Source organism: Cololabis saira, chromosome 3 (genome assembly GCF_033807715.1).
Source record: "Cololabis saira isolate AMF1-May2022 chromosome 3, fColSai1.1, whole genome shotgun sequence".
Taxonomy (NCBI): domain Eukaryota; kingdom Metazoa; phylum Chordata; class Actinopteri; order Beloniformes; family Belonidae; genus Cololabis; species Cololabis saira.
Window position 1 is genome coordinate 13487265 of NC_084589.1, and position 12543 is coordinate 13499807.

Below are 12543 nucleotides of genomic sequence, written 5' to 3' on the forward strand. Positions count from 1 at the left end.
AATATCACAGGGGTGGGCAATCCTGGTCCTCGAGAGCCGGTGTCCTGCATGTTTTAGATGTTTCCCTGCTTTAACACACGTGATTCTAATTAATCATCGTTATCAGCTTGTCATCCAAGCCTGACTGTTAATGGCACAGTCACTTGTATCATGGTGCAATGAAGCAGGGAAACGTATAAAACCTGCAGGGACACCCACCCTCGAGGACCAGGATTGCCCACCCCTGCTAGACCATCCTCCAGATTCCAATTACAAGTATAATCAATACTAATGTTACTCTACGTTACTGGTGACAATTTTGAAAATAAAAGTCAATATGAATTGTGTTTTAAAGCTCGATAGGTTCAGTCACTTTAAACACCAAAACTCAACAAAGTATACACATTGTCACAACATACAGTAAACTGCAGCTTATCTTGTCACTCTCACTTAAATAGAGCGCCACATTGTGAGTCCGAGGGTGTTTACTTGCAGCAGTTCTTCCAGCTCTTCAGTTAATGCCTCATTCAAACTGATTAGTAAGTGAAACTCAGGTTTACTGTGTTCCATCAACTACTCTTGGTCTCTTTCCACTTTTCCACATCCTCCAAGCACTAAAGAACATCAGTAATGTACAAAACAGCTACCGCACCTACGTCCCTCTTATTGTACTTGGAGCAATTAGTGGATTGACCTTTAGATGTTTGTGATGTTTCCATTAAAGACATAACACTCTGCCTGACATGGGAGGAAAACTTATAATTATCTAGCTGTGGGGGCGCTGGCCTTTGTGTGCTCTATTTTAGAGGATGGGACAAGACAATGGATGTTGAGACTCTTGTTATTGTTGACATACTGCCCTTCCATCCTTTCCTCCTATTTTTACTAGTATTTCACAAGGGAATTGTTAAACTCCTTGACTGGAGTACTGCAGCATATTTCATCTCTTTTATTGTATATAAACACTGAGTTTGTCAGTCACCCTTTTAAATCAGTGTTTATTTCTACATGTCTTTCCTTTCTCTGTCTGCTAATGCGTGATCTCTTGTTGCTTGTGCTCCATGTATCTGGTTTCACACCCATCTCCATAACTCCTCACGGCAGTCTGAACACAATTCAAGGCATTCCTGTCACATAGTTTCCCTGCGTCCCGCTGGGGAGCACATCGCGCATAGTTTCCCCTTTCTGTTTCTGAGCTATTTGAGGGGTTGGTGAGCCCCAGAGGAAAGACCCTACAGTATAGTTAAACTGATCTACAGCTGTGGTTTCAGGGTCTCCCTCATACTGAACATGAGCAAACAGAAGCCAAACACAAGAAGTGTTTTTCCTGCTTCAATCACTTCTTCACCCTGTCTCTGCAGACTCTGTACTCGTGTTGATGTGTGGGCGTGTAGCTTTGACTCCCAATTATGAGAAAAGAAGAGAAAGGGAGGGTGTGGACAGTTGTGGTGTGGAAAAATATTTCAGATAGAGTTCTTACTAGACTGACAGTAAGAATAACAGTTCCATTTGTATCAGAAATTATGTATTTTCTCTAGCTATAGTAAACTGTAAACACACCACTGAAATAATGTCTGTACAAGTACAGTATATCACATATTAATACATCCAACAGAGACGAAGCACCATTCATATATAATTGTTGTATTTTGGACACGTCTATGCGGGACTACCAGCTATTTACTTGCAGCATTTTCCATAAAGCTCAACAGTTTATTGGGACCTTTTTTAATTGATACCCTGACAACTTTTGCACACGAGAGCATCAAAGCCTATAGATGTCTGCAATACCACAAAGCATTATTAGTGTATTAAGAATTACAATGGAAAATTGGAAACTAGATATTACCTAATGCAGTGAAACATAAATAAAAAATAAAATATATGTAAAACTTCTAAAAAATGGCAAATTATGGAGGCATTACCATCACTTTGCTAGAATAAGCCAAAATACCAGTGTTCATAAATTGTTTGTAGTTTTTTTTGAAAAGTGATCCTTTTAATTTTAGGGGGGTGACTCAGATGGTGTTGAGTTGTCTCTCATTCATCGCCACGACAACAGTGCATGCAAACGGAGAGAAAGCAATTTCTGCTCTTTCATCTTTGATCTTGTCATTCAAGTTTGTCTTTTTTCTTTTTTCATCTCCTTTTCATCCGTGCTCATCTTCTATTTATTGGGCGTTGATTGTCATGGAAAGTGGCGTCCTTCAGCCACCATTTGGTAGGGAGGGGTTGTTTATTAAATCAGTGGATCCCGCTGGGTCCATCACTGTGAGGGTGCATTCATATCCATCCTGCTTTGTCTGCTTTAAAGAGATCAGAGTTTGCATGCTCTCGGACGCGTGAATGCACAATCAAATGCTGAGGCAGATAAAGAAAATAAACTCCAGTCCGCTTAAAAACATTGGTCTCAATCCACTTCAATTGAACCTTATATGTATGTATGTATGTATGTATGTATGTGTGTATATATATTATGCAGGGGTGGGCTACACGGTGCTTTGTGGATAAATATAATCTAAACAAACATGAAATGTCTTGCGGACAGATATGGAGTAAGCATTGACAGAGGTCTGATCAGATTAAATATATCACAGTTTGTAAACACTCACAAGCACAGTGAAGAATGTAAACTAAGTACCAGTAAATTAATGCAGCATTAACCAGATGAGCAATCTTTCTTCTTCATTGTTTGGTGTCCCCTTCAGTAATTCTTAGTGCAGTGTATCCCACAGGGGAATATATTATTCAGGGGATTCGGTTTACTTGACAAATTGCAGTGTGGAAGCTAACTCGAGCCGGCTGAATGTTGCAACCCCGATCACACCAAGCTTACCAGACTATTACTGTAGCTGTAAAAACACCTAAGAAAAGCACAACAGCTATAGTGACATACAATGAAATAGGTTCCTCTTGAAAAACTGTAACAGCTATCATTAGATGATACTCGAAAATGAAGAGAAAATAACACTTGAGTCACACATCAACAAACGTTTGAAAATGCTTTATGATGTGCATTTACAAATTATTAAAAACAAAATGACATATCAGCAGGTAGCAGAGACCAAAAGGTTTGTAGAGGACTAAGCCTTCGGGCTCAGGTCTTTCTTCACCGTAACAGAACCAGTACAGTTCCTTTAGCAGTGCCAGAGTCCATTCTACTGCAGATGATGCACTGAACTGTCTGTCAATCTCTCACTCCAGTCTTCACTCACTCGTGAACAAGATCCTGAGATACTTGAAGTCCTCCACTCACGCCCAACCAAGAGAGAGCATTTTACTGTTTTCTGACTGAGAACCATGGTCTCAGATTTAGAAGTCCCACCCACCACACCCAACACTGACAATAATCATAGTTACACTTATATCGTAAAGGTTTAACTGACTTGACATTATGTTATGAAGATTTTCCTTAATTTAGAAAAAAAAAGATTGGTTTAGATGTTCTAAATACAATGATTTTGAAATATGGGAAATCATTTATTCCTGTAATGTTAAATTAAGCTACCAATGAATTAAGATATTAAACTTAAATTGCATTGTAGAAATTATTAAAGGAGCTTGAGGCTCCTTTTAAGAAATGAGACTCTCTAGCGCCACCCTTCACCACGACGGCCGTTGGGGGTACTGCAGCCAACAGTGAAGCCGGCACGGGAGAACGGGGAGAACGCACATGCAGCGTCATGTGACGTCACATCCGCAGCCCAGCGCGGGAAATTCGGGACCGAATTGCAGCACATTTTGCAGCACACAGCCTGTTCAAGCCAAAGGAGAGATACACTAGAGGGCTCATTCTTTTTGGTTTGGAACGCTTCATCTGACATTATTACTAGAAAACTTAAAATGTATACGGATTTTTTTCATAAATCCTGCCACAATCCGGCCTCAAGCTCCTTTAAGTTTGGACTTATTCCAATCATAAAAGATACAATACTGTAGTCTAATAATGTGTAAATAAAGCTTTGAACTCAGTATGGTCACTCCCTCACTCCTCGCTTCGTTTATCTCAGGGCTGAGTTAATGTACGTGAGACTGTGCTGCAATTTAAGAATAAGGGTTAATCATTAGCCTTGCCTTACACCTGCTTTATGCTGCAGTATACAGCAAGACCTACAATTAGTATTTGCTCGGCATACAGGATATAATTCACTGTCGATGTTGGACTTTTACATCATCACCATGTCACCAGTTAAATGGCTCATGTGCCATATATAAAACCTCAGTGATACATACTGCATGACATAAAATGCATATTCCACTGAGATCACAGCCTAAAAACCTGGACTGGTACATTTTAAATACTACATACCTGCTGCTTTTGTCTTCCAAGTCTATATAGAGCTGGTTTTAACTGACTGTGGCCCAATCACTTTGTCTATGTCGTCAGTGCAGCAATCCCTTTCACAGTATGAAAACACTATATATTATAGATGATGTGTATTTAGTCTCAAGAGTACTCTGCTGTGACAGTAATTATGGAATGAAGCATTCAATCTTATAATCCATCAGAAAAAAATCCTTTCTCTAGGTTTTATTTTGTCTTTTGTTTGTTATTGCCATTCACTTTTATTTTTTGCTCGTGATTGCCTCTGCTCTGAAATGTTAGCTCTTTTGCAAACACTTGAGCTCTGTACACACTCACACATTGGCGGGATCAGAGTGTTATTGTGGAGGGCAGCTCTAACCTGCGAAGGCAGAGGGGCTGGGCTCCTTTATGGTGATCTGCACAGTGACGCGTTTGACAGAGCGCAGAGAAAAAACAGAGATACAGGGAAAGTCAACGAAGAAGTAAGAGAGTTAGCCGTCCGAGGAAGCCGTGAGGACAACGTTCATGTCCCAAAAGTCTTTGGATTATAGTATGGAATCCTACTATTCCAGCAAAGGTAAGCGACTGAACAAAGTGAACAAAAATGCAGCTGAACGGAGAGAAAGGAGACAGATAACAAAGCCAAAAGGTAAACTGATACAGGTGGGGAGCGGATGGAGGGTTTCAAGATGGGACTCCACTCAGGTTGGATTATAAAAGAATCCCATGCATGTAGCAGGTCAGTGTGAGTCTGCTCATGTTGGTAACAACAGTTAGGAAATCAGTGGCAGCCGTTAATCTTTGACTTAGCTTAAGTGTCCTCTTTTCAAGTTATTACACCTTCAAATAGTGATATGCACTGCTGACATTCACTAATTTCTACTATCTCAGTTGGTAAAGACACATGAGTATGTTGGCAGACTTTATCCACAATACTTTTCCTAAGATCTCTAGAGAGCTCAATGTTTGATAGTTTTACCAAGATATTCATGTTTTAAACTTTTTTAGTGGCTTGTTTTAGTGGTTGTACATTTTAGTGATAGATTCAAATCAATGAATGCTTCTCATCTAACAATGACTCTAGAGCGGTTGTGCATCAGAATGATGGCACACTTATTAGTCAAGGGGCTACAGAGGGAAACAGAGCTTCCATTATAGTCATTTCATTTCAATATTATTGCATTATTATATTTCCTTAAAATGCATTCGAAGAAATGTTGAAGATTTTTCAAAAACTATGCACCTGAACATGAAGTTAATCACTGAGGGTCTACTTTTTAATTTATTTGTTGTCTTGTCTTATTCTTATGGAGGACCAAAACTGACGTAATTAAAAATAAAAGCAGAAATATGTATATTTTGTTTTTCCTTCAACGTGTATTCCTTGTTTTGACATTCCCTCGTCTCCTCTTTTTACTTTACCTTATGCATTTCTGCATCATTATGCAAATGAGGAGGTGCAGCTCCTCTACTATTGGTCAATAAACAGAAACAGGGAGTAGGAGGATCCATCCCAGTGCACCCCTTGATGATTAGGCCCTTAGGTTCAACCTTAGGAACACCCGGGGCATGAAAACTGTGTGGTCAGACTTAACATGGACATCAAGCATCATATGCCAAAATGTCTCTTTTAACTCTGTTTATGACTGCTTTTGATTTAGTTCTCAGCAGACTGTGTGGCATGAAACAAGATTTAGAAAAAAGAAAAAAAACTGCGATAAGTTGTGTTTAATTGTAGACTATCATATCAATGCATCACCTCTCCACAGGAGTGCCACCTCCACCTCTAACTTCACTAACTTTTTCTCTGACCATATGGCCTCTGTTTCTCAGTTGTATCACTTTATAACGCATGAGAAATCAGGCCTTACCTGATTCAAAATTCCAATAATCTCTTGGTACAGGCCGTGGGTTTATCCCACTTCAGCCACTGCAATGCTTTCTCAGCTGGTCCACCAGTTGCCCAATAAAACCTCTAGGAAAGGTCCAGAAAGCAGCGGCAGATCTGTCCTTTAATCAGCTCTCAGCTGAGTTTAAGCTTCACTGGCTACCAGTGACTGCTCACATCAAACACAAGTCACTGACAGTGTCGCCACCGCTACAAAGAGACATCAGGGTCCGCTTCTCCTTATTTCAACGCAGTTGTAAAGACTTCCCTTCCAAGGCGTTGCACTCATCAGAACATCATCTCTTCACACAAGGCGATCTAACACTGCTCTCCCACGTGGTTCCTTCATGGTTGAACAACCTACTTGTTGTTACAAGAGTTAAGCCATCCCTCTCTATGTTCAAAGAGCTCCTTATAACACTCCTGATTTAAGAGTAGCTCTTATCCTAAAAACCTTATCTCAAAGGTTTTGCCCACACCTGAATACTCACTTACCTGCACTTATTCTGGAGTTCACTGTTTAATGTAGCTTGATTGTTTCCCCAGTTAGAAGTCGCTTTGGATAAAAGTGTCTTCTAAATGTGATGTACAGTAATTGCTGATCATCTAGTAGGAACTCTATTGTTTTCCTTTTCATGATGGTACGCTTCTTTGCACGTTTCTGGCTTTGCTTTCTGCTAGCTTTAATTTGACCCTTCTAGCCTATTTTAGCTTCATGACATTAGGTGTTGTCAGCGGGATATGATGGATTATGTTCATCTTCCTAAATATTTTGAGTGTTGACCCTCTACATCATTTTTTTCTTATAGGTTCCTTAAATTTCTGTTTTTGTATATTACATACTCGCAGTGGATCATTTCCACACCTCAGACATACTTGTTTATAAAGATTAAGAGACAGTGTGTCTTAATATGCTTCATATAGCTGTGTGCATGATTCTGTTACTGAGCAGAAAGACAAAATATGATGTTTTTACAGCCTGATCGGCCACTGTTTGATCAAAACTGGTCACTAACAGAGCAATCGTTGGATACCTCGGTAAAAAGAAGCATATAAAAGAACATAAACTCAGACACAAACAGATGCAGGAATTAAAATAAACTATGCATCTTAGTTTTTTTTTTTCTGACTACTCTCCTCTCCTCTCCCCTAATGATGGAGGTCATTATACATCTAGTCATACAGGATAACCAGACTGTTATCATGAAAAAAAATTAATTTTCTAAGAATTGCAATAGCTTATCATTGTTTTTCCTCGATGAAATGCTATAAACCTAAGAAAAAAAATAAAAACAAGCCTAATATCATGAATATTCTGGACTTGTATGATGAAACTCACCAGCTAATTAACACTTAACAAGCAGATTGAAACACCAGCGGATCACTACACACAGCCTCTTATTTTCCACTTGAAAAGTTTTCGATCACCTAAACACGTTAAATGTTTCAGAATAATCAACCCTGTTTCACACATAAAGTATTTGCATCTCTTGATAGTTTGTTTGTGTTGGCAGCTTATCCCAGTGTGGTTGGACAGACACAAATAAGGGAAAAGTACAACAAAAGTAGATCAAAAGTCACTTTTCCTACAACCCATTAACCAGGAGATGTTTAAGTTTAGTTGTAATGCCACACTTAGAAGTGATTTAGTTCAGTGACCCAGAGAAGTTCCTGTATCAACACCTAATCACATAAAGAAGCATGAAGTCAGCAGTGAATGGACTGACTGTGTCTGTGTGGTCCTGCACACAATTTACTGCTGCCTCTTCTTCAGCAGCAGCTCCCTAATTTACCATTTCATGTCCCTGTTTCAGCAGTTTGAGTCATATACTCTGATCTGCCTCTGCTGAGTGCTGCCGGATCTCCGTCCAGAACCCACAAAGGAGAGATTTTTCTCTCTTAAAGGTCTTTTTACTGTGACACTCTTAAGGATTACTGTGGAAAAAGTTCCAAGTGCGTTTCTAACAGGCCAGCAGACGGTGCAAAGACCTCCCACTGAGTGGGATGAAGTGCTGTGTTGTCAGTGGAGGATTGTCCGTCTGCCAGCCACTGCACTTCTTTGCAGTTCTGCAGACGAGAGTAAAAGCACGCACGCTTTCTGTGGTTGTTTACTGGCTGAGACGCATGTGGAGGTGCTGATGTAGGAGTGGCTTCGGTTTCATTCAGCCCCACCTAGTGGAGGACTGTGACACTGGTGGAAAAGGAGTCATCTAGTTCTGTTGTTTGCTTCATTTCATCCACTTAGCTTTTACTTTTGTAATTTACAAAATGTCTTTTGTAACCAACAATGAGATTTTACCAAAAATATGCTGTTGTTTTGATACAACTAAAAGAGTGCGGTCTTTTTCACCCTGTAGTTTAGCTCATCAACTGCTGTGTCCTGCCCTTCTGGTCTGAAGCTGCAGCAGTGATGGTTTACATTCGCTTTCACTGTTGAATTTTAAGATTTCTTCCACTTTGTGAGACTCTCAGACAGAAAGTCCCATGTGACCTTGCAATGAAATATGTGTATGATGAAAAATGCATTAATTTCCCCTGGCACGTTGACTGGATATCATCCAAAAAAAAAACAAAGAACAGCCTGAAAGAGAGCATTTTTGTTCTTGCAAATAAAACATCTCCTTGGCATGTGATAGACACATTTTGATATATTGATGTCTGGCTGAAGAGGGTCTATCCAGGAAATGTAATGATGGGGTGGCCCAGGGGGGAGTCGGCTGTTTCTAAATGCTTCGTTTGCAATCACATCTTGTTCTCTAGCATTTGATGTTCTTTCAAGTCTTTTTCTGTTTGGTTTGTCGTATCCTAATTAATAGTTTCCTGCCATGCACCACACTGTGATTAAAGGAGACACATTGTGCCTTTTCTGAATTGTATTTGATGACTATCACAGGGATGCAGTACTAAAGCTCCCTCTTTAACCACGTCTTTTCAGAGACGTCCATAGCAGCTGGTTGTTAGGGGGTGGAGTCATCATCTAACCTTTTGTAGGTTTTTCCGAGTAGAATAATTAAAGTTTTGGAGTCTAGACAATTATTAATGAATGATAAGTTAATATCAACAATTGAATGTCCATTTAAAAATACTCTTCATGTTTAAATCCTTACTGTGTCTTGTGATTTTCATGTCATGGTGCTTGAAATAGAACATATTTGGGTTTTATACAATTGAGTGGTCAAATACATCATTTAAGGATCCAAGATTTTCTAAACTCAATTATTAAAGAGAATCAGAACAAAAATACATGTATAACTGAGAAAATAAATCCTAAAAATAACATTTTATTACATCCATGCTGTGAAATGAAGTGATAAAATTATGTATTTTATTTTTACAAAATATAAAATGTTTCCTTCCAAAAATATAAATGTATTTTTTAAATTTGTTGGTCACACCTCTATAAATGAAGACATTAAAATGTGCAGTGAGCTGTAGGATATGAATAGGAAATCCATAAAATCTTAGCTCTGGCCTCTGCAGTATTATTATACTCGCCACAACATGATTATTCGGTCACTTGAAGTTAAATATAATCTTCCTAAAAAGATTCACCATAAACACTTAGACAGTGAGCGTCAGCTGGTGAAATCCTCACCACATGTTAGACGAGTCCTGTTTTAGAGTGCGAGGTTTCCCGGACCCCCGTGTCAGGAGGTGATGATTTAACAGAGTGTGGATTGCGCGTGGGACCCTCTAGTAGGTCTCGTTATGTTCCTCTCCAACAGCAAACCGGACCGGAGCTGTGAGGGAATGTAGTCCTGAATGCTGGGCACAGCGGGGGGCCGACGTGGGTGGTGAAGGCTGCTCTGGGATGGGGGACCTCTGTATGAAGGACAGCTGTAATGACTCTGATCTGGAATAGATGCCTCACTGGGGAGTCATGGTTTTAAAGTGATGGGGATGGCCTTATTTTCTTGTTCAAGTGCGTTGACACATCTTTTGTATCAAAGGTAGGGATATAGAAAGAGTCGCATTAGGAGAAACATTGATATTGTTTGTTACTCTTCTTGTTATTGATTCAGAAAGATGCACAAATCATTTTACTCTTTTAAATTGTAGTCCTGAAAGAGTTTTATAGATTAATTAGCTACTTTAAACATCCATCCATCCATTTTCTATACCCACTTTATCCTTTGCAGGGTCACGGGCAGTACTCGAGTTGTAAAAAAAAATCAGGGGGGATGGTGGATTTTATCATATGGGGACAGATAATTTGTGCTGATTACAAATAATATAATATATTACAAATAATATCAGTGACCAAAACACCTGCAGAAATACTGCAGGAATGACATAGCAGCAGTTAAATGCAGCCTTCTGTAAGCTTTAAATATCCACTGGGCTTACATCAAATACATCAAAACACAACAATAAAAAACTGTTTTCTGAACTTATCAATATGACTCTGTCCTTCACAGGATAAGTAAAATGGATCACTGCAAAAACTCAAAATCTTAACAAGAATATTCTTCCTATTTGTAGTTAAAATGTCTCATTTTAGTAAAAAAAAATCTCATTACACTTAAAACAAGACTCATCACTGGAAAAAACAACAATCTTCACCTGTTTTAAGTAGATTTTCACTTGAAATAAGTAGAAAAATCTGCCAGTGGAACAAGATTTTTTTGCTTGAAATGAGAAGATAAATCTTGTCCCACTGGCAGATTTTTCTACTTATTTCAAGTGAAAATTTACTTGAAACAGGTGAAAATTGTCAAATAAGTGATTTTTCTGGTGTTATTTTTCCGGTGATGACTCTAAATGTTGAAATAGCAGTAAAACCACATTCATTGATGAAATGACATGAGGGATGGAAAGGGTGGATGGCAGTTTTACAGGGGGAGGATTTTGACCGTTTTTATTTCAGGGGGGGATGCCATCCCCCCTCAACTCGAGTACTGGTCACGGGGGTCTGCTGGAGCCTATCCTAGCTAATTTGCAGGCCTACTTTAAACATTTAATCTGAATCTACTAATGACATTTTGAGAATTTCTCCAATGGGCAGCTCAATATTGTCTCGCCCGGCTCTCCAGCAGAGGGTGGTGTTACCCAGATAACTCCCGCTTCCCTCTGTTCCCCGGACGCGAGTCATCTCCAATGAGCACTCTTCATGACCAAAATGACAAGATGGATAAATCATGGCCCTTCATTTGCTTAAATGTTGAGGAATGACTCAAATCTTCTTCCCTCTTGCTTTTAAAAGCAGAATTTGCCTTCATGTGTGGAACAGCTTGTTGGAAGTTTTTGCCAGCATCAGAGGCTGCTTTCGTTCTTGACAGTTAATGCAACACACATGACAAAACAATTTCATTTTCATTTTCTCATGCCTGCTGTCTTTCAGGGAGTGGCAGAGCATAAACTCACACAAACCACTGTGAGGCTTTTTAAAAATGTACACTGTATTCTTTTTTATCTTTATTTTGACCACATCCTTGTTTGTCTGTTTGTTTTCCAGGTGAGTTCCGCGTCATTCTGGATCTCTGTCATTGTTGTCGGAGGACGGTTGGGAACCTCTGAACCGCCCAAACAATAAGTACTCTGATTGATTAAACTGAACACATGTATGTTTTAAAGTTTTCTGTGCTCCTTGCACAGAAAACTATTCTGCACCTACTCATTGAGTAGTTCATTGATATTTTTCATCAAATACATTCCCATAATATGAGCTTAAGAAAAACCACAGTCTGTAATAAATGACTCATCACTGAAGAATCGGAAGTGCTGGGTCAAGATTTTCCCTCACAGACCATCAGTCACGTCTCGGGAATCACATCTGGAATGTTTTACACCTACTGCGATGAACCCGTGCAGGGGCAGTGGCTGCAGCCTGCAGGGTGCAGCCCGGCCCTTGGAAGGCTCAACTTCCACTCCGCCTTGTTGCTCTATAGTAACCATTTGTCGAGGTGTGTCGTGCAAAGCATGACCTGTTGTGAATGTTCACTACCAGCATCACATTTGGGTCATTCTTCTTCAGCACGGTGACTGCAAGGCTGCTGAAACGCACGTGTGACTGTGCGATCACAAGCATGGGAGGGGCAAACAATGCAAGCTCAGTTACTCTGAACTTTACTCACAAAGCAAAAATGCCAAGAACGTGTGAGCGTGTGTGGTCAGCCGTGTTCAAAACAGTAGCAAACTTGTGCTTAAACGCGTCAGAGCGGTTGTTTCTGGTGATCTTCTTTCGGATAACACCGGAGGAGTACAGACACTCCTCTGCAGGAGCATTTGAGGGGCCTCCAACGCCCTGGGGGATCACATTTCCTTTACCTGAGGGTGAGCGGTTAGTCGGGGACACACCTTGCCCCAAGCCTAGGCGAGTTTACAAAGGGATCCGGCTGGTTTGCCTTTCTGTTTTGAAGAATGTGTTGGT

General features: G+C 39.9%; 1 protein-coding gene across 5 annotated transcripts in view; it reads left to right on the forward strand.

Annotated features, from left to right (window-relative positions):
- plecb (plectin b) overlaps positions 1-12543 on the forward strand; it is a 145865-nt gene that overhangs the window by 56183 nt on the left and 77139 nt on the right. The window contains exon 1 of one of the 5 annotated variants that reach the window (XM_061716310.1): positions 4823-4862. The exons of the other annotated variants lie outside the window; for them this stretch is intronic. Within the exon in view, the coding sequence (XP_061572294.1) occupies positions 4838-4862 (25 nt within the window). The 5' untranslated portion in view covers positions 4823-4837. Of the gene's footprint in view, positions 1-4822; positions 4863-12543 lie in introns of those variants that run through there. 5 annotated transcript variants of the gene reach the window in all.